A 22,397-nucleotide genomic window follows, 5' to 3' on the forward strand; every position below is an offset into this window, starting at 1 on the left:
CCGGCTCCCTCTGTAGCTGAGCAGGTGCTCCCTTTCCATGCCTTGGGAGGCCTTCCTCCGGCTCCCTCTGTAGCCGGGCAGGTGCTATCTTTCCATGCCTTGGGAGGCCTTCCTGCGGCTCCCTCTGTAGCCGAGCAGGTGCTCCCTTTCCTTGCCTTGGGAGGCCTTCCTCCGGGTCCCTCTGTAGCCGAGCAGGTCCCCCCCGGATCGTCCATTTGCGTACGCCATCCTCACTCATGAAGCTACGAATGGCTCCAGTATCGATCGTGGCGGGCATCGTTCGTCCGTCAATCTCTACCGTAGCGACGATCCGGCCACCGTCCACCTTCAGTGGGTGTCTTATTGGTGCGTTCCGTTTGTATTGGCGCCGACCCGATCCTGGTCCGGACGACGCCGTTGCCCGTTTCCCGTCTCCGCGCGGCGGCAACACTCCCGACTACTTCGGCCCCGGCTTCCACATACCCAACAAAATAAGACAGGGGCGTTGGGACATTCCATGACAAAATGCCCCTCCTGTGCGCACCTACGATACGCCCGTCGCGGATCATATCCGTTCCGGCCTCTTGGCTCATCATCTGATGGGCCGTCTCTGCGTCAGTTGCAGCGGGTGGGGTGGAGACCCTGTTGTCCACAACGGTCGTCCCGGATCCGCTGGGAGAAGACCGGAACGGTTGGCTGCCTGAGTACTCCGCCCTCTGCCTCACGACGGTCTCGTATTCTACGGCCAGTTGAGTTAGCTGGGATAGGGTAGAAAAGTCTTGCCGTCGTACATAGAGCCTGTATTCCGGAGCGGCGTTCTCGTAGATCCGATGCAGCTCTTGTGCCGGCTCGTATCTAGCGTGGTGCATAAGAGCCCTCAGCTCTATCAAATATTCCTTGAACGCTTGACCTACGCGCTGCCTCCGGGATCGGATCTCGTCCTCAAGCCTCTCGAAGTAACGAGGGGGTAAGAAAAACTCCAAGAAATCCCTCATAAACACGGCCCACGGCACATCCCTTAGCCCACTGCTCAGAAACCAACGAGCAGCCCTATCGCAGAATACCTCGCTCATTCCCCTGGGCATACGGTCGAGGGCTATACCATAGGTGATAGCGCGCTCCTCGAGGTCCTCTAAGAACCAAAGGGAGTCGGAGCGTCCATCGTACCTCATACCCCACTTCCGAACTTGCTCCGGGACATTAGGAAGAGGTCTCGCCTCCGATGGATGGTGCGGCCTAGTGTAGCAGGGACCACCATCCGGTTCAACAGAAAACCTCCCCACCTCTGCGTTGACCGCAGTTGCTCGGCGGTCTTCATTTCCACCGAGAGCAGGAACTGCCTCCACGCACGAGACGGTCAAACTCGGGGTGGGCGCCTGCAAAATCCCGTACAGCTGGGAGCTTCTGAGGTCAGGTTCCGACTTTTGCCGTGGCCGTCCACCAAAGTCGGGTGGGACGCCCCAAGATGGCGGCTCAAGAGTTTTAGCATACTGGGATTCCAGCTCGGCGAGCCGAGCCCAAATCCCAGTCGAATGACCGCCCTCCTGCACGTAGGTGGACAGCCGCTTACGTAGCTCCTCCACGCGCCCCTCCTTTTCCAGCCCAAACTCCTGGGCGATCGGCACTAACTCCTCTTTGCGTCGTTGATGAATCCAGCGGACGCCTACCCCCGGGTTTTGGCACTCACCTGCCTCCATCCTTTATTGTATACTTCCTTGCTAGTCGACGTCGCTGTTTCCCTCTCTTCCCGTTCTAGGGGTTCCGTCGGTCCCTTTACTATTCCTCTCTTCTTTTCTTGGAGTTGGTGTCTTTTCACTTTTTATATTTTTTCTTATTTTTTTGTTTTTTTTTTTTATTTTTTTTATTATTTTCTTTTTTTTTTGTTTAATTAATTTTATTTATAAAAGGTAATTTTATTATTATTCACTTAAATGGTGACCATTTCACTGCCCCCGACAGCTGTACTCGCGAATTTAACTTTTCACCGCGCGTGAGTTGGATTCGCCCCACTGTACAACCGCTGCCGCGACTCCTTAACAGTCCTTCGACGCCGACGTCGACTGCGGCGCGCGTGTGGGCACCCGTGTGCGAGCGTGGTCTCGACGTCGCCCGACTGGCGCGCGCGCGCTGTACTCTCACGACCGACCGTATCCTGTATCCAGTATCCTGACCAAACCAACCCAGATCCACCTCTACACACCTACACCATCGGGCCGTGGCCACGTACCATCTATGCTAGCGGGCCGTGGCCTCGCTCCAACCACCATAGCGGGCCGTGGCCTCGCACCAACTCCACTACCTAAACACTCTATCTTTCTGCCGGGCCGTGGCCTCGTACCACTATGCTAGCGGGCCGTGGCCTCGCACCAACTACACTAGCGGGCCGTGGCCTCGCACCAGCTCCACTACCTAGTCCCCCTATCTTTCTGCCGGGCAGTGGCCTCGAACCACTATGCTAGCGGGCCGTGGCCTCGCACCAACTACACTAGCGGGCCGTGGCCTCGCACCAACTCCACTACCTAAACACCGACCGACAATGCCCACCCCGGAGCCACAATCATGTTCCGCATGCCCCTCGTTCGAGGTTAGGTCGAACACCGGTTAGTTCCGAGGTTAAGGTAAGCCGGGTTACCAGGAAACAGGGAATAATCCAATACTTTCTAGATAATTACAACGTTGGCACTTTATTCACTCTTATTCCTTCCGACCTTATTGTAAATCCTAAGCTAAACCCTGCCGCACTGTTTTCTGGAGCCCTAGCGCTCCACTATACCATCTATGATTTCGTTTATCTCGCGCAGCACTTCTACTCACCCTTAACGTTCGATCACAAGTGCCGGCACGCTCGCCGGCAAGCCATGCGCTCGCTTCGGCTGCTCAATTTCGCCGCGACCTTTCGCAACTTCGCCTCGAGCCTTCGCAACTTCGCCTCGGAGCTTTCGCTCTTCGCCGCCGAATTGAAGGTGCGCTCTCAAAGACGGTGTTGAGCAACCGATCGACAACGCACGGTTGCAACGGCGGCCGGCGGTTAAATTCAAATTCACTATTTAAATCAATTATAATATTCGCGGCTCCTCGCCTCTTTGCTACTAATCGAACTGCTTATATTACTGATGGCTCCTTGCCTCTTATTTCACTAAGATCTTAACCTAATATAATTAATACCTATAACTAAGGAAAATTAATGCGTTGTCCCGCCAGCGGCTCCTTGCCGTAATTTGGCCAAAGGGATGACGGCTCCTTGCCGTGAAAACTGTGGGGTGGCTGGTCTCCTTAGCCGCCTCACAGCATATTGCTTAGAAAAATACAAAGAAATGGTAAAACAAGGTGCTTGCCGGTAATTCCAAGGGCGTTTAGGTGGGCAGTGATCAACCACGTACATGAATCTGTTATGCATTTGTGATGGGAAAAAACATTGGATAAGGTATATGGATATTACTGGTTCGAGAACATGTCCAAGTATGTACGTAGATTTGTGGAAAATTGTATCACGTGCAAACTAGAAAAACCTCCAAAGGAAAGGTCCAGGCAGAATTGCATCCAATTCCTAAGATAGAGATACCATGGCACACAGTACACATCGATATAGCGGGTAAAATGAGTGGCAAAAACGACTTGAAGGAATTCGTCATTGTTTTAGTAGATGCCTTCACCAAGTTTGTTTATTTTTACCACACACTGAATATAGACACTGAAAGTTATATTAAAGCTGTGAAATCGTTTGTGGCGCTATTTGGGTTGCCAACTAGAATAATAGCGGACCAAGGTCAGGCTTTCGCAATTTCTGTTCCGCTCAAAAGGTTCAACTGCATTTGATCGCTACCGGAGCTAGTAGGGCAAATGGACAGGTTGAACGCGTGATGAGCACACTTAAGAGAATGCTGACGGCAGTTGAAACGAGTCAGAGATCATGGCAGGATGCATTGGCTGAAGCACAACTGACCATGTATTGTACTGCAAATCGAGTCACCAAGTTTAGCGCTTTAGAGCTATTAATAGGAAAAGAAGCTAGGCCTTTTGGTTTATTGTTAATAAACGAAGAAGACAATGATGTAGATAGAGAACAGATTAGAATTCAAGCCAAGGAATAATCGAAAATAATGCAAGATTATGAAGCATAACGTAGGTGATGTTTTACTGAAAAACGAAGAACGGCATCAGACAAAGCTCGACCCTAAATTTATAGGTCCATTTGAGGTGATCAAAGTCTTAGACGGCGATCGATATGAACTAAAATCATTGGTTAATAAGCGAACGTATAAATATTCACATGAGTGGCTAAGAGCGCTACCAAGCAGACAAATAATTAACGAATTAAACGAAGAATTCGATGGCCTAAGTGATGGCGATTCCCAGGAGAGGAACGAACCAATCGACCATAACAGCTGTCTCACAGGGATGAGAAGTGTTATGGCGGGGGTCAAGGTCATTGGGTGTAAGTGTGCACACCAAATTAAATTGAGAAACTGAGAGACAAATCTAAGTTATGTAAATTCTGAATTATTGGAAACTTCTGATTAGAATTAAATGATATGAATAAGATCATGAAGTTGAAAAAGTATTATGTTTGTAAACAAAAGGAAATTGTGTTTCCTAGATAAGAAAAATTGTCAGTTAATGTTTGTGTAAGCGGCTCTGTAAGTTTGTAAATTGTAAGAGAAAATAATGTTATTAAAAACAAGGGATATCATAATTAAAAGAGTCTGGTATGTGACTTGGACATGGGTGGTGGATGTAGCACACGAGGACGTGTGATAGGTCAGGAAGGCCGTGTCGCAGTGTGATAGGTCAGGAAGGCCGTCTCGCAGTGTGATTACTAGTAATTGTACGCGGGTACATTCCTCAGTAGCATTCTGGGAATTCGGGGATTCGGGGAAATCCCTGCTTTTGCTTTACTAGCTGATATTGAACGAAAGCACGGCAGCAGAGGCAGAGACGCTCTGCTGCTGAGTGAGGTTCAATGGTAAGATACCAAGAGTCTTGAGTAAGACAGAGATGGCTACATACACTCGACATGAGTGAGTTTACGACATGAGTGAGTTTACGACATGAGTGCGTAGGCTGACATGGTCAGTTGAGCTTGGGTATTTGAACCGATCGGAACTCGCTGTGCACCCGCGTCAATCATCAGAAGTATCAACATGGATGACATACCTTTGCCGCCGACAGACATACCCCTGCCGCCGACATATATGTAATGTAAGAATCGGTCATGTCGACTGAGTGAGATACGCATATACAAACATAAGTAAATGGTAGAATAGTTTAGTGCGTTAACTTCACAATTATTTGTTTATATCTTAGATTCTTAAGAAGCGTCCGATCTCCATCTTAATTGGTTTGCTGCTTTTTCTCTAGTGATGCTAAACTCGATAATTCGCCTAATAATCGATTCGCTGTGAATGGCAATGGGTTGAGATTGCCAGATGCTTATATTCGGCTTTCCTGACATTCGAAGCGTGCTCGCGATATCAGATTACTTGGTCATCAACGGAGTCATCATCCTCTTCGGGCTCTCTGGCGGTAACTGTCCCATGGTTTTATTTTGTCTGAAGAATACACCGATTTATAATGATATCGGTCCTTTGGCAAAACTTCACTGATTATACAGAGTCCTTTGAAATATGGCTCTTATTTGCGTGACGTGCCCGTGCTGCATGGTTCCTTTTCGACCAAAACAAAATCTCCAGGTTTGAACACTGTCGGCTTGACCTGATGGGCAGCGTCGCTCTGAGTGGTTATAATTCGGTATCTGTCAGCATAGCAATGAATGTGTATTTTAAAAGAGAAATGTATTTCTCTTTGTTGAGAGGTAGAACCTCAATTTCACCTTCAACTTTTGACAACTCTTTTACAAACAAATGAACATTATAGTATGAAAAATTATGAAAAAGTACGGGGATATATGAGGCAATTTTGTAATTTATGAGCTGCCCCTCTAAAATTACCCTTGCAAAGGGTATCATAATTTTGTCGTAAAATATGTAACGCATAGAAAGAGACATCAGTATCAACCGCCGAGTCGATATAGCCATGTCTGTCAGTCAGTCTGACCGTCCGTCCGTCTGTCTGTTTCTATGCGAGCTAGTCTCTTAGGTTCAAAGCTATCTTAACGAAACTTTGCAGAAGTCCCTCTTTCTGTTGCACGCAGCACATATGTCAAAACAAGCTGGATAGGACCATTATCATATAGCTGCCATAGGAACGATCGGTCGAAAACTAAGTTTTTGTATAAAAAACATTTTGTTCATCAAGAAATCTTAACCAAACTCTGGATTTATTTATTTTTCTATGCTCTTCATATACATGCAAAATCCTATTAAGATCGGACCACTATATCATATAGCTGCCATATGAACCATCAGTAGAAAATTTAATTGTTGTATGAAAAAACATTTGGATTTTGAAGATATCTAGACCAAACTCGCCATTTGTTAGTTTTACTATACTCATATATGCAAGATCCTATTAATATGGGACCACTATATCATATAGGTGCCATAGGAACCATCGGTCGAAAACCAAGTTTTTGTATGAAAATACATTTTTTATCAAGAAAACTCGGCATTTATTAGTTTCACTAAGCCCCTCATATATATGCAAAATCCTCTTAATATGGGACCACTATATCATATAGCTGCCATAGGAACGATCTATCGAAAATTAAGTTGTTTATGAATAAACACGGCACGGCATTTATTAGTTTTACTTTACTCCTCATATAAAGGCAAAATCGTATCAAGATAGGACAACTTTATCATATCTGCCGTTCCTATGGCATCGGCATCGGTTGAAAATTAAGTTGTTGTTAGAAAAAAACATTTGGGTTTTCAAGATATCTAGTCCAAACTCGCCATTTATTAGTTTTACTATGCTCTTCATATAAATGCAAAATCCTATTAAGATCGGTACACTATATCATATAGCTGCCATAGGCACGATCGGTCGAAAATTAAGTTGTTGTATTTTTTAGATTTCACGGCATTTTAAGATTTCACCCTTCATTTTGTAAAATCGTATTTACATCGGACTACTATATCATATATCTGCCATAGGAACGATGAGTCGAACACTAGGTTTTTGATTAAAAACCTTTTTGGTTTATCAAGATATCTTGACCAAGCTCGGCATTAACTATTTTCCCTGTGCTTCTTAGATGCGAGCAAAGCACTACAAGCATTATGAAAAGGTTGGGCCTGAAAGGGTATTAGGCCGAACCAAGATTTCAGCAGCATCTGAGTATCTGCAGATAAGCTTTGAACCTCGCAAACCAATAGTTCTTGCTGCACGCACAGGCAGACCAACCTGACCACGTGTTCGAGCTATCGGTTCCCGGACATTCTTGAGCGCAGATCTGGTGGATAGCTAACCAGTGCGCACCCTCACTCAGATTTACATAGGCTGAATCGTTGGATCATACTAAAGTAGCGGGTACTGTGTGAAAGAACAAAAGGCAATAAGCCAACATATCGAATTGTACGTATTGTTTGAATCGTGGTTATAGTTTGCGGGTGTACTCCTATTCTGTCATACCTTTACTCTGTCTACTTTTTTTTTCTTTATTATACCTGACGCGTCGAGTGTGTTAGGGAGCAAAAAATCTACGCCACTTCCCTGAGCACGGTTGGAACCCGTAGACGGAGTATGCTCCCAACGCACAACACGAGTGTTGTATACTCATTAGGATAAGCTTGGCGTTGAGTATACTCGATAAGTCGGAACTGAACTCTCGTAAGTTCTTCATTACGGAGCTTGGCGGGAAAGTGGATCGCTGTATTTCTACAGCGCCATTATTCGACAGACATATGCGATAGCTCGCAATTCCTTGTCGAATCTGGAGAATCGTTCCAGATGGGGAGCCAAGGAATAAGAGCCGTGGTGAGCTCGGAAAGAAGAACGGCGCCACGCAGATCTAAGCGTGGTAGTGATACCGTTGATCTCGACGCGCAAATAAAGTGCAGCACCATTATCGCGCGGACGCGTCGTAGAAACTGCGCCGTGAAACTGCACCTTTGCCTTTTGCTGAAAATCCACCCATCTTGGAATACGGATCTCTTAGAGAGACGGATAGTCGGTTAGGAAGTCGAGCCAATGTTGAACGATATCTTCAGGCAGGGAATCATCCCACCACAGTTCTTGGAGCCTGATCTCTTGCATGAAAATCTTTGCTCGAACTATCACAGGTGCTAGCCATCCAGCAGAATCGAACAATTTCGCAATCTGTGGTAGTCCTTCACGTTTAGTGAGCGAGGGCTGAGATACCATTTTGGACGGAGCAAAGAAAAACTGGTCAGTTGTGGATTGTCATCGAATGCCTAGCGTTGTAGCGACGCTGGCCTCTTCAATTTTTAAGAAATCCGCACACAGTTAGTGGTCCCTTGGTATTCCTTTTAACACTTCCCTTGTGTTGGATATCCACTTTCTCAGAGGGAACCCGACTCTGTCTGCAATGGCTGAAATTGCTTGTTGCTTCGTGTGTGCCCCTGCTGGAACATCATCAACATACATATAATTTTCAATTATATCGTATGCAATAGGACATTGTTCTCGTATATCACGAGACGGTTGATGGAGGACCCGGATTGCGAGGTTGAGTTCAAAGTCGCAAAGTTCTTCGTTCTCATTGCGAAATAGTATTCCTTGGTAGGGCATATGACATGGATCGACATGGATTTGCCAATACATCTTAGTTGTATTGGCATAGAAAACGTAGCGGTAGAATCGCCACTTTAGTATCTGAATCCTCAGATCAGATTGGAGTACTGGTCCCGTGTGTAGGATACCATTTAGACTTTTGCTTTGGAGGACGGGCTGGAGGCGTTAAGCACAACGCGAACCTTTGTGGTGGTGCTGTCTGGCTTAAAATCAGCATGATGCGGCAAGTAAAAATTTTTGGGGTTGCTGTTTGGAGAGACTTGTGTCATATGACCTAAGTCGAAAAACTCTCGAATCACGGAGTCGTACTGCTCTATCAAAGGAGGATTTCTTTTAAAATGATTCTCGTCCTTTAGAAACTGAGCTAGTGCAATAGATCTTAAATTTCCTAAGTCTATGTGATTAAGTTCCCGGAATGGAAGGTTACTATATATCTGTAATTCTCGTTCGTCGTTGATGTATGGTTAAAATTACTCCCAGATTGACTGGAATGTCCTCCACATCCTAAATCTTCTGCACTAGCGAGCAACAGCCTCGCGCCTCCTGCACTGCTGGGCCTTAGCTTCACACCAACCACAGTAGCCCTCTAGGGTAGGGTGAACGTCGGATATTTCCGATGTTTAGCACAGGTAGGTGACCGCCTGAGGACATGAAAGTCTGCATTTTCCCTTCGTTACTTTAATTTCATTCACTTTATTCACTAGTTTTATTCACTTCTAACCTACAGAGTTTGGTAAACAGGGACCCGGCACTGCTTCGGAGCCCTAGCGCTCCGCTGTACACCTCTTCCTTATTACTCGCGCTCGCTCGCTAGCAAGCCGTGCGTATGCCTCGTCCGCTCAACTTCGCCGCGAGCATTCGCAGCCTCGCTTCGGAGCTTTCGCTCTGCGCCGCCGAATTGAAGCTGATCTCTCGAAGGCAGTGTTGAGTAACCGATGAGCAACTGGACTGCTTGCCCTTAATTAGCTTCAATACCTCGTCACATTGCCTTAATTATTCTTATTACTAATACAATGTTTACCTACTATACAATATTTATATCCTATAACTATAATTATGAACTGTGGGATGGCTACCTTAGTGGCCGCCTCACAACCCACCCTTACTTCGACGACGATACACGCGCTTCCTCGGCGACGTTTTCAACTAACTAATCGCCTGTTCGTTGCTTATGTTATTCCCTTTCCTGGCAGTGCAGCTCACAATACGTGGAACCTACTTTTTCTGTGCTTAGCTTATTCTACTGTTATTCAGTTAGGTCTGCAGCGCACGTTCTTCTTCCACGTCCATTGGGTCCGGTTCCCCTCCGTCTTCGGTAATCTCTTGGTAAAACGGTTTCAGCTGCGAGATATTGGCCACCCTCTTCTTTCGTTCGCCTGGCCCCACTAGGCGCACAGTATTAGGGGATATGAATTTGACGACCCTATGAGGGCCGTAGGTAGGCGAACGCAACCGCTATTTGAAAAGATCTCTTTCGAGGACTGTGAAAGCCGTACATTCCCGACTATCGGCTGCCATCGGTATCTGCCAGTACCCGTGCTTTAAATCCAGAGTGGAAATGAACCGTACTTTGACGCAACTGTTCAAGGATGTGATTAATCCTTGGAACAGGATAAGCATCTGGGACTGAATGCGCGTTGAGTTGTCGGTAGTCAATGCACATGCGCCATTCGCCAGCCTTCTTTTTGACTAAGCCGATTGGGGCGCTGTGCGGACCTGCACGGTTCAGCTCAGCTACCTGTTCGTCAATCATCTTCTGCATGGCCGGATTCTTTGGGTAATATCACTGTTTTAATGGCTTGTTCCGACTCCAGATCCGCTGGCCACTCTGCCTCTTGGTTGCTGGGTTTGCTTTGCGTCTCGCTTCTTTCGGGTCGCTCCTGATCCCCAGTTTCCGTATGGATTCTAGCCATTGCTCCTAATCCCTCTGTTACCTGCCACCCCCATGACCAGCGTAGACCTGTCGCTGAAAGACTACTCGTCGCTTTTTGGACTCTTTAAGCGCTTGGTCCAATTCTGCGTGAGACCCCTTCGACGTTCCCTTCCTCTTTCCATCGGTTGCCGGGCAGTTGCTCCCTCTTCCTGACCTGGGGGGCCCTTCCTCCGGTTCCCTCTTGGTATCCTCTCTGTTGCCGAGCAGGTGCTTCCCTTTCATGACCTAGGAGGCCTTTCTTCGGCTCCCTCTTGGTATCCTCTGTTGCCAAGCAGGTGCTGCCCTTTCTTTTTCGTCTCTTCTGCCATCGGTTGCCGAGCAGGCATTCGCGCTACTTGGTGCGAAAGGCCTTCTTTAGGCTTTTTCTTGGTTCCAGGCCCCGCCGCCGGAGACGTCTCTGCCTCTAGGACCAGCTCCGCCTTGCCGCAGCGTATCGTAGTGCCCATCGCACCCAAAAAGTCCATCCCCAGGATGACGTCGTCCAGCATTGCGGGAATGATAACCATTAACAAGCTGACCGTCTTTTCCGCTAGGTCGACGTGTATCCTCAAGGCGTTCCCTACTTCGAGCGTAGACACATCTGCCAGACGAATGCGCGCCTGTACGTTCTTCAGTCTCCCCCGAATCACCCACTTGCGTACGCAGTCTTCACTCATGAAGCTACGAGTGGCCCCTGTATCGATAGCAGCCGGCATCGCCCGCCCGCCAATCTCCTCCGTGGCGACGATCCGGCCACCCTCCACCTTAAGCTGGGGATACTCCCGTGTGTGTGTCGGCGTCAACCCGACCCTGACCTGGGCGATGCCGTTGCCCGTTTGCCGCCTCCGTGCGGCGACAACAATCCTGGCTACTTCTGCCCCGGTGCCCACATACCCAACAAAACAAAACAGGCGCATTGGGATACTCCCTGGCCAAGTGCACCTTATGTGCGCTTGCAAGAAATCTCTCGAAAGAACGGATGACGCTCCCACAAATGTTTTCCCATTATCTGAGTACATCTGTTGTGGAAGGCCACGTCCTGTTATAAATCGCGAAAATGCGGCCAGGAATCTCTCCGTGGTTAGATCTGTGGTGGCTTCTAAATGGATTGCTTTTGTGCTGAAACAAACGAAGACACAGACATAACCCTTGGTAATTTTGCATGCTCCACCAATGTAGCTTTTAATATCGAAAGGTCCGGCCAAGTCTACACCCGTGTGTGTGAAGGGTCGGGAAAAGGTTGCTCTCGCCCTTGGGAGCTCGCCCATAAGTTGGGTCTGGAGTTGTCTACGGTATATTACACAGACCTTGCAGGAGTTTATGATAGATTTTACCAGGACGTTGAGATTTGGGATCCAGTATTTGGCTCTTATGAGGAGCATTACCAACTGATTGCCTCCGTGAAAAAAAATGAGGTGGGTTAATCGGACCAGGAGGCGTGAAAAATCAAAATTGGCCGGAATGATTATGGGGATTCGCTCATCACAGCCTAACGAGGTTGACGCTCTCACAGGATCGCAGAATACCCCTTTGATCGATGAAAGGGGTTAAATTGCGAATGCTGCTTGATCCTTGAATTGGTTTCTTCTCGAGCAAACAGCTATACTCATTAGGATAAGCTTGGCGTTGAGTATACTCGATAAGTCGGAACTGAACTCTCGTAAGTTCTTCATTACGGAGCTTGGCGAGAAAGTGGATCGCTGGGTTTCTACAGCGCTGCATTATTCGACAGACATATGCGATAGCTCGCAATTCCTTGTCGAATCTGGAGAATCGTTCCAGAAGGTTATAGGAGGGTAGCTGTGGGGCATTGAACTTAACTGCGCGTTGTTCAATCTCTGTCTCAAGTACCGTAACAGGAACTGTTCATTGGTTTTGTGGTAGCTGTAACCATTCCGGTCCATGCCACCACAAAGTGCTGTCCAATGGTTTTCCTTGGTTGATGTTATCTTGGCTACAAAGCCACAAAGGTAGACCATTTGCATGGAGGTTTATCCAAACAGGCAAGAACAATAGTGCAGTCTGTCCAATTGAAATTTTCTCTACTCTGGATGGGGAGCTAAGGAATAAGAGCCGTGGTGAGCTCGGAAAGAAGAACGGCGCCACGCAGATCTAAGCGTGGTAGTGATACCGTTGATCTCGACGCGCAAATAAAGTGCAGCACCATTATCGCGCGGGGACGCGTCGTAGAAACTGCGCCGTGAAACTGCACCTTTGCCTTTTGCTGAAAATCCACCCATCTTGGAATACGGATCTCTTCGAGAGACGGACAGTCGGTTAGGAAGTCGAGCCAATGTTGAACGATATCTTCAGGCAGGGAATCATCCCACCACAGTTCTTGGAGCCTGATCTCTTGCATGAAAATCTTTGCTCGAACTATCACAGGTGCTAGCCATCCAGCAGAATCGAACAATTTCGCAATCTGTGGTAGTACTTCACGTTTAGTGAGCGAAGGCTGAGATACCATTTTGGACGGAGCAAAGAAAAACTGGTCTGTTGTGGCTTGCCATCGAGTGTCTAGCGTTTTAGCGACGCCGGTCTCTTCAATTTCTAAGAATTCCGCACACAGTTAGTGGTCCCTTGGTATTCCTTTTAACACTTCCCTTGTGTTGGATGTCCACTTTCTCAGAGGGAACCCGGCTCTATCGAGTGCTATGCGGAGTTCTGCATGGCTGAAATCGCTTGTTGCTTCGTGTGTACCCCTGCTAGAACATCATCGACATACATATAATTTTCAATTATATCGGATGGGATGGGATGTTTGGAGAGCTGTGTCATATGTTCTCGTATATCACGATCAAGTTGATGGAGGACCCGGATTGAGAGGTATGGAGCACAGTTTACCCCAAAGGTAACTGTATTGAGTTCGAAGTCGAAAAGTTCTTCGTTCTCATTGCGAAATAGTATTCGTTGGTAGGGCGTTTGTCATGGATCGACATGGATTTGCCAATACATCTTAGTTATATTGGCATTGAAAACGTAGCGGTAGAATCGCCACTTTAATGTGACTGGTCCCGTGTGGTGGATATCATTTAGACTTTTGCCATTGGGAGGACGGGCTGAAGCCGTTAAACACAACGCGAACCTTTGTTGTGGTGCTGTCTGGCTTAAAATCAGCATGATGCGGCAAGTAAAAATTATTGGGGTTGCTGTTTGGAGAGACTTGTGTCATATGACCTAAGTCGAAAAACTCTCGAATCACGGAGACGTACTGCTCTCTCAAAGGAGGATTTCTTTTTGAACGATTCTCGATCTTTAGAAAGTGAGTTAGTGCGATAGATCTTGAATGTCCTAAGTCTATGCGGTTAGGTTCCCGGAAAGGTAGGGTGACTTCATATCTGCCATTCTCGTTCCTTGTTATTGTTCGGATGAAATTACTCTCACAGAAAGAGTCGGAGCTCTTTACCAGTTTGACTGGAATGTCCTCCACATCCCAAAATTTTATGAGAATGATGTCTAATTGCTCTTCTTGAGAGACAGATATTCGAGTCGAGAATGACGAGATTGCGGTGGATTCGGTTCTAGAAACCGGGCCTGTTCAAATCCAGCCGAAAATAGTTCCCTGGCCCAGTAACGTGCCACATATATTAGGATGGGAGCCGCCTGTTAGTATGGACGGTAGGATATCAGCGCCAATCAGCACATCTATCAGCGAACTCTTGTGGAAATTAGGGTCAACTAACTGGAGTTTTGAAAGAATTGTCAATAAAGGGGGATCGAACATGATGGTAGATTTCCTGCCAAATGTGGTAGGACGTAGGCTGATGCCTCGATTTGAATACTAGGCTTTGAGGGAGAGCCAATATTGAAATGGCAGAGCTTGCGAGGCTGGGCTACAACAGATTTATTTAATCCCGATACTTCTGCCTATACAGATATGTACGGCAGCTTTATCAGGTGGAAGAGTCGCTCGGAAATAAATCTTGCCACTGATCCCGAGTCAATCAGTCCGAAAACTGTATAATTTACACCCAAATGGCGAACATATATAACAGCCGTACTTAGGAGAACACCGTGGGTGTTAATTCCAACATAATTGTGAACATTCGTTTGTTGGGATGGAGTGGACTGTATGGATTGATTGGAGGGAGCTGTTGCTTGTGGCATGGAGACTACTGTAGGGCTCAATTGTGGAGTGTCACTACGATGCAAGAGCGTATTGTGACGACCCTTGCACGTAAAACAATTGTGAGCACTTGTGCAATCCCTTAACTGATGACCCCTAGCGAAACAGTTCAAACATAGTTTTTGCTGTTTGATGTAAGTTGCCCGTTCGCTGACGGGATAGGGTGATTCTCCCTGGAGCACAATTTGCAGGCTTGCGGCTTGTTAGCGACCTTATTCTCAAATAAGTTAAGCCTTTTAGTGGTAGGAGGTTCTGTTCGAACAATTCTGGAGTGCGCTGGAGTATTTGCGCTTGGCTTAAGCTCTTCTATCGCTTCTAGAGTGCGATTGCGTTCTAAGAGAAAGGCGTCCATCTCAAGCCAAGATGAGAAGTCGTTTTTTCACGAGGATACAGTCCCAGTTTTCTATGTTGATTTCGGATAACTCCAGAGCTGTTAAGCAACCTTCAATGGTGCTCTAAAGTTTCTTAATTGCCGTTCCAGACTCTTGGGAGATTGGCTGCAGGTTGAAAAGAATCTTGAGCTGGCTGTTGAATAACAATTTTCGGTTCTCAAAACGCTGTCAGATTGGCCCAGGCTGATCGGAAGCCATCGTTAGTCAAAGGTAACTTCGATACAATCGCCTGAGCCTCACCGCTGGTTTTCCCATTGAGATGGAATAATTTCTCGACCTCTGATAACCTAGGATTATTTATGAAAATTGCGGTAAAGAGGTATCGAAATGTGGGCCAACGTATGTAATCTTCGCTGAAGATTTCTGTGTCGCAAGGAGGTAAGCGACACGCGGTGGGAACATATGTCGGAATGGTGGACTGAGCGGATGGTCTATTGCGGGCGTTACCGGTATCGATTTGCTCGCTAACAAAAGTCGTAAAAAAAGTCGTACTTGGACTGCATAACTGAAATGGTTTCCATTGAACCGGCTTCCGAGATTATTGTTGAGCCGGCCTCGTACTCTTTTTCGACCTTGTCCCACAAGGCTCGCACTAGGTCCCGACGGACCTGACACGTATAGAGAGTCGGGTCAGAGCCTCCAGGAGTGTTTATTTTTGCCTCAAACTGACGGCCGATCAGTGACAGCAATAAACATGAATAAGTTGACTAGATCTTGTGCTAATGGTTGCCTTAGTGCGTCCGACTGCAGTGGTCAGGGATGCTTAGTTTTAGATTTAGACGGCGGGCGGATGATTTTTATTAGTGGACTTGGCCTCGAACTAAGAGGTGTTTTAACAATTCCCTTGTTGGCATACCAGGCGGAAGCGACTGGGGAGGTAAGCAAAGGTGCTCGCTTCTAGTAGTAGAGATCGCGAGGCTTGAAACAAGGAAACACTGGAATGCCGATACAGGTAAATATAGAGTTTATAATTCGATTGAAATTGCGGAAGATTTAAATAATTGTGCTTAAATCAAAATTTATTTGATTTGGTAACAAAAAAAAATATAATATTATATTAATTATAATTGCCGTTTTTTTATTTGTGCGTCTAGGAATAACAATAATTATATTTGACTGTGTTGAATTGCTTACAAACATGTAAGCAGAAATGCAGTTCGGCAGCTGTTGTTTTTAAATGTGTGTGTGTATGTATGTATATACGCACATATGCCGGTTGGAATTACAATTTATTATTATAATATTGCTGTGTTATTTATTTTATTGAATATTGGATTGTGCACTAAGGATATTATATGTGGACACACATAGTACATATCATCTGTGGATTTATTTATCGGATGTATGTACTATGTGGTTGCACAAATATATTCGTTTGCACTGTGCAAAATTATAAGTAAGTAATAAGTAAGTAATAACGAGCTGGCTTCTCCGATGTCTCGAATCGCTGCTCAAACAATGGGTAGCATATTTGTGATAACCACTTGGCTGATGCGCTTTCCAAAGCTTTACTCAACGCTAATATAAGAGCGCTGTCACTTAATGGGTTTGCTCGTAAAGTTATGTCGAGCGCAACACTGCGTGGCATCTACCCCAGCAATATCCGGATCATATTTCGGCAAGCAAATCTCGCTGGTATATTGTAACTCACTCGCAGGCATCTGTAGCCTCTTAACCAGTTCCAGAAAATTCCAGTTTTGCTGCCTAACAAAGACATCCATTGAAGAAATTTGGTTAGGGGCTAGTCCCACTTCTGATGTCGGAGAATTAATGTCATCTCTCTGCAGGTCATCATTGTTGGTCGCTTGATCGTTCGGATTCTATTGCTCCGTACTCAGTTATGGCGAATACAGCGAGTCTTCGTTGCCTTTGTTGCTCATTATTGTCTCTTAAATACACACACGTGACCAACGTTACGACACGCCGGTAACACAGAACCGCCACAAGAGAGAGAGAGAGAGAGAGAGAGCAGATCTAAGAACGCATACGAAGCCACACTCAGCCTCAGTTCGCAAACTGAGTCCCCATTCCCATTCGTCATGGTCACACCTTAAGGTCTCTTGCTCGAGATGCTACAACACTTCCTCTCCGATAAGCTTGTGTTATCAATCCAAACATATAATTAAATACATTACATGGCGACCATTGTGGATGACACCTGCTTCTGACACTTGCTACCAACATACCACCCATCTGAGAAGCGCAGGATTGAAATGCCAACACAAATTTTTTTGGATACATCTATTGGGGCAAAAAATTGGGTCTTTAGTTGTCCATGATATAATACAAAGATCTTGCAGTTAACAGTAATAATAATAATAATAGATTTTGCCAAGACCTTGCCTCAGTGAAAATAAATGAGGTGGGTAAATCAGACCAAAAACCTAGTTTCGACCCATCGTTCCAATGGGCAGATATGTGATATTGTAGTCCGAAGTAAATAAGATTTTACAAACGTGAAGAGATCATAGTGAAAACTTTAAATGCCCTGTTTAATCAAACTATCTTGAATGACAAAACAGTTTTCTATACAACTTAATTTTCGACCGATCATTTCTATGACAGCTATATGATATAGTAGTGCGATCTTAATAGGATTTTGCCTATATATGAGGAGTATAGTACAACTAATAAATGCCAAGTTTGGTCAAGATATCTTGAAAAACCAACAACTTAATTTTCGACCGATCGTTCCTTTGGCTGCTATATGATTTAGTGGTCCGACCTTAAAATGAAACTAATAAATGTCGAGTGGTCAAGATATCTTAAAAAATTAGATGTTTTTCCATTAAAAATAATTTTCGACCGATCGTTTCTATGGCAGCTATATGATATAGTGGTCCGATCCAGCTGGCCTTGACATATGTGGCCACTTAGATGTAAAATATGAAAAGTCAGCTGATCTTTCAGACTGCATTAAATTGAACATAATTTTCTCATTTTACAAGGCAGCCGTAACAGTTTCCTGCAGTCTCTGTGTACATAAGTACGGATAGAAGCCCTGTATGTACGCATGTGTTAGTGAATTTTACGAGGAAATTACCTCATTGAATTTACAAGTTGAGCTAACAGGTGCGATTGTGCAATTAACAGAAGAGTTGACATCATTTTGTACGAGCATTTACATGAGAATGAAGAAAAACTTAATAGATCAGGCCACACCGTTATAATTTAGATGTAGTGAATAATAATTGTGTTTGTATTTGTGACTTTGCTGAAATTGAAGGGAAGTAAATGTTCCGATTTTCACGCTGCGTTCTTTTTCAATTCGACAGCAGAACAAGCAAGACGCATATTTTGAGCGCACATAAATCATAGTAATTAAACGTGAAGTGGCTGTACACAGCTTCGGATTTTTCGGGGCATATCAAGCACGAAGCTTTTTGAAAGTTTCCAGTGATAAGCAAGCTACTTGCTGATCTACCTCTTCTTTACTGTCTCTTTTTGATAAGTGGTGGATCTAACAAAGAATGGGACCGCTCAAGTGTTCGCAGATCGAGCTCGGATATAAGTTGCTAGGCGATTTGTTAGAATTTGTACGTACACACTTCGATCTATATGCTCGTCCCTTAATATTTAAAAATTATGAATGTAATATAAAAGTTACTGCATAAGAAACTCCATTTCCTTAAAAAATCAATATATTATTCTGTCCCAGATGCTTATCCTGTTCCCGAGATTAATCACATCCTTGAGCGGTTGCGTTACGCCCGGTTCATCTCCACTCTGGATTTGAAGTTCGGGTACTGGCAGATACCGATGGCAGCCGATAGTCGGGAATGTACGGCATTTACAGTCCCCGGAAGAGCTCTTTTTCAGCGGCGGGTGATGCCATTTGGCTTACACTCGGCGTGTGCGACCGGCCAGAAGCTACTTTACAACATGTATAAAATAAGAATTCAGAATAAAGACGAAATCAAATGGAGCAGACCCTCCATCACGAAATCAAACTATTTAAAATCAAAAACAAGTGCGTTGATCAGTCAGTCAGGAAATAAATAAACGTCAAAGCTATTTTGTTCAGAATAACATTCCCGCTGTGTCTCGGTTTGAGGGAGTGTTAAAATAATGACTACTTCTAGTTGTGGCTTCGCGGCTCTTACTTATCCGAAATGTTCCTTTTTTTGGGGATTACGCCCACTTGGCAAAAGTAAAAGAATTGGTGTCGTGATTGCTTTGTCTTATGTGCAACCACTTTTACTTTACTAATATATAAATAACCAAAAATATATAAAACACAAAACCACCAACTGTTCGTATCGATACTAATAAAATGTATTTCACCTACTTTTCCCATAGATGAGTTGGAGAACAAACCTGAAATCAGTAAACAGCGTACTGATATAATGAATAAAGTTAAACAGGCTTTACAGTCTATTCGCATTCATGGTAAAGGGTATATGGTCTATTCCTACTTATGGATTTGGGATAAAAACAATTATTTAAGCGAAGTCAAGAAATATGGTCGCAACTTGACATTAGCCGAACGTGACGCGGAATTGGAGCAAGAAGGAAGCTCTGGAATTAAGCCGATAGGAACTGGAGAGTACCCACCATTTTCAGTTTATAAAGAGCAACTGGATAAGTTTATAGATTTACAGGACCAAGTTCACCAGTGGGAAACATATGATATATTTTTTGGATTCTTGCGACTAAATATGGATGGCTTTAAGAGATCCGTCCTTAATCAAATTGGTCAGTGGATCAGTTTGTTTAAAATGGATCTCATTAATTTTGTACGAAACTCACTTCAGGTAAGATTTATGGTACTCTAAATCAAAATATTTTTAGTGGTGGTGGATGTATTAATATTGACGGTTTTGTGTGATTACATATTACTTAATAGTAACAGGAAACCTAATTTTATACAGCAGCTCTAGCGCATTTCGGAAGCTTCGCCATCTCTGGTTCCATAAAGTAAGTGCTTATATAATTCATCAGGAAAACATGCTGAGAGGGTCTAGGCATATACGTCAGAGAGAGTTCTCAGTTGAGAGTGATTGACGTGTTTTACTTGTGCTCCAAGATTTTTATGTATTTTTGCGCTTTAATCCTGCTTTTGATTTCAAAATTTTGCATTTTTCGGTGCTTTATTTAAAAAGCTTTTATAAACTGTGCAAAGTGTTATCTGTTTTGCAGCGTAAATTTGTTAATTATTGCATTTATAAAACGCGGCGTCAGTTCCGTGTTGTTAATGCCCGTTTTGATTCTTTTGCTTTGGTGCTCCCCTGTTGCATACACTTGTTTGTGCGTGTGTTCGCTGCATACTTTCTGCTTGTGCATCGCGCTCTCGCAAATTTTTACTAATGCTTTTCGCTCCAAACAATTTATTTGTGTACGAATAATTGTTTTTTGAGTGTTTACTTGCTCTATCTTGTGCACCGTTTTCGTTTTGCTCTGCGCTCTCGCAACTTGCATACGCATTTAATAATTATGTCGTGCTGTAAGAAACCGTGCACGTTCAAGCAGGCTGACGATTCTGCACTGCCGCAATTTGTTAATTGCTGGCGTTGTGAGAATATGATGCATGCTAAATGTGCAAGTCTCACTGGGCGTGATTGCGACAAGATCGCTGCTACTGCCAAGAAGGGCTGCGGTGGCTTGCGTTGGTCGTGCCCAGAATGCATCGACAAACAAATTGATTTCTCCAGAATGTATAATTCTGTGAGAACTCAATTCTTAAAATAATTAATGTGGCTAAGCAGCTCTCGAGAAATTTTTACTCGACTTTCGAGTTGCTTGGCAAATATAAATTTGAGTCCCCAACCAATCGCCGGTTGGAGCCTCAACTTTGGCAATTACCCTCTACGTCTGTTCAGACACCTACGACATTTTTGTCCCTTCCTAGCAACTTGGATGTATCTCCAATGTTGTCTTTATCGCCGACCCAAACATTGTGCCTCTTTAGCTCCTCAAACTCCTGTATTACCTACAGCCCCATCAGCGCTTTATTGTGTTTCGACTTTCGTCGGACACCACTTCTGAGTCATTGGCAGCCTATATTGCTAGCAAATCTTCTGCTAGCGTTTCAATAACCAAATTTAATTTCTACACCCGTCGTGAAATATCATCATTCAAAATAAATGTTTTGCATGATATGTTCCAAATCATTTGTGATCCCAAATTTTGGCCTTCACATATGATTGCTCACGAGTTCAAGCCTAAAAAGCGTAACCAGCCTGTCACCCTTGCAGTCCCTTCAATACAGGGTACCATTTCTGCCCCAAAAAACTAGCTTCATCTTCTGACCAAATCTTTATTCATTATAAGAATGTCTGAAGTCTCATTTGAAAGCTTAAAAATCCCTTAATGGCCAGCACTTCCTTCGACTCGGATATAATAGCGTTTTCAGAAACATGGTTAAGCTCACCAATATCTGATTTTGAGATTTTACCGAATAACTTCATATTCTTTAGGAATGATCGGCCGACTCGAGGTGGTGGGGTGTTAATTGCCGTTAAAGCCACTCTCCAGTCTGAACTATTCTGTTTTAGTACGCCTACTGACGCTGAGATTGTCTCAATTAAGGTGTCTTTTCCTACACGGAATATCTATGTAACATGCTCTTATGTCCCACCTTCTTCTGATATTCAAGTTTATATGAAACATATTACTTATATTAAAGAAGTTAATTCACAAGTGCGTGATAATGACCTATTAATGGTGTTGTGTAGTGTAGTGCCTTTGATCTTTCGTTATTTCAAATCAATTCAATTTCTAATCATATGAATAGAACACTTGACCTTGTATTTGTTAACGACTACCTTATTTCTAATGTGTCTAGGTCCCCTCCTTTATCCCTTCCTGAGGATGTCTATCATCCTACTTTAGAGATTGCAATGCTAAGTTGTAATCCTTTCATTTCGTGCTCATCAGCTAATAAGCCCCGCTATTGCTTTCGCAAAGGAAATTAGTCTTTGCTGAATCAGCTTATTTATGCAACCGATTGGTCTTTCTTATATAACTCAATTGATATGAATACAGCCATTAATTTTTTTTATATCACCCTTAACTCCCTCTCAAAACCACCCTGGTTTACTCCCAGATTATCACATCTAAAAAATGTAAAATCCAAATATTTTAAAAAGTTTAAAAAGTCTGGTGCGTGTACAGACTTGGCTAAATATACCAAAGCCAAGTCGAACTTCTTTCTTCTTAATTCTCAATGCTATGAGAATTACCTAACTCGTTGTAAGAGGCAATTTGCCCAAAATCCGAGACAGTTTTATAATTTTGTAAACTTGAAGCGTAAATCTTCAAGTTTGCCATCTTCTATTTTATACCCTTGCAGAGGGTATTATAATTTTGTCGTGAAATGTGTAACGCATAGAAG

The 22,397-nt window shown here is 44.4% G+C and overlaps 1 protein-coding gene across 1 annotated transcript in view; it reads left to right on the plus strand.

Annotated features, from left to right (window-relative positions):
• Window positions 1-14,271: 14,271 nt before the first annotated feature.
• The window catches only part of kl-5 (male fertility factor kl5), a 336,420-nt gene continuing 328,294 nt past the window's right edge, over window positions 14,272-22,397 (plus strand). Inside the window, exons 1-3 of the mRNA XM_070211050.1 lie at window positions 14,272-14,302; window positions 18,723-18,845; window positions 19,364-19,818. Of these exons, the coding sequence (XP_070067151.1) occupies window positions 14,272-14,302; window positions 18,723-18,845; window positions 19,364-19,818 (609 nt within the window). The remainder of the gene's footprint in view (window positions 14,303-18,722; window positions 18,846-19,363; window positions 19,819-22,397) is intronic.

The sequence above is a fragment of the Drosophila virilis genome, unplaced genomic scaffold (assembly GCF_030788295.1).
Source record: "Drosophila virilis strain 15010-1051.87 unplaced genomic scaffold, Dvir_AGI_RSII-ME tig00001906, whole genome shotgun sequence".
NCBI lineage: Eukaryota > Metazoa > Arthropoda > Insecta > Diptera > Drosophilidae > Drosophila > Drosophila virilis.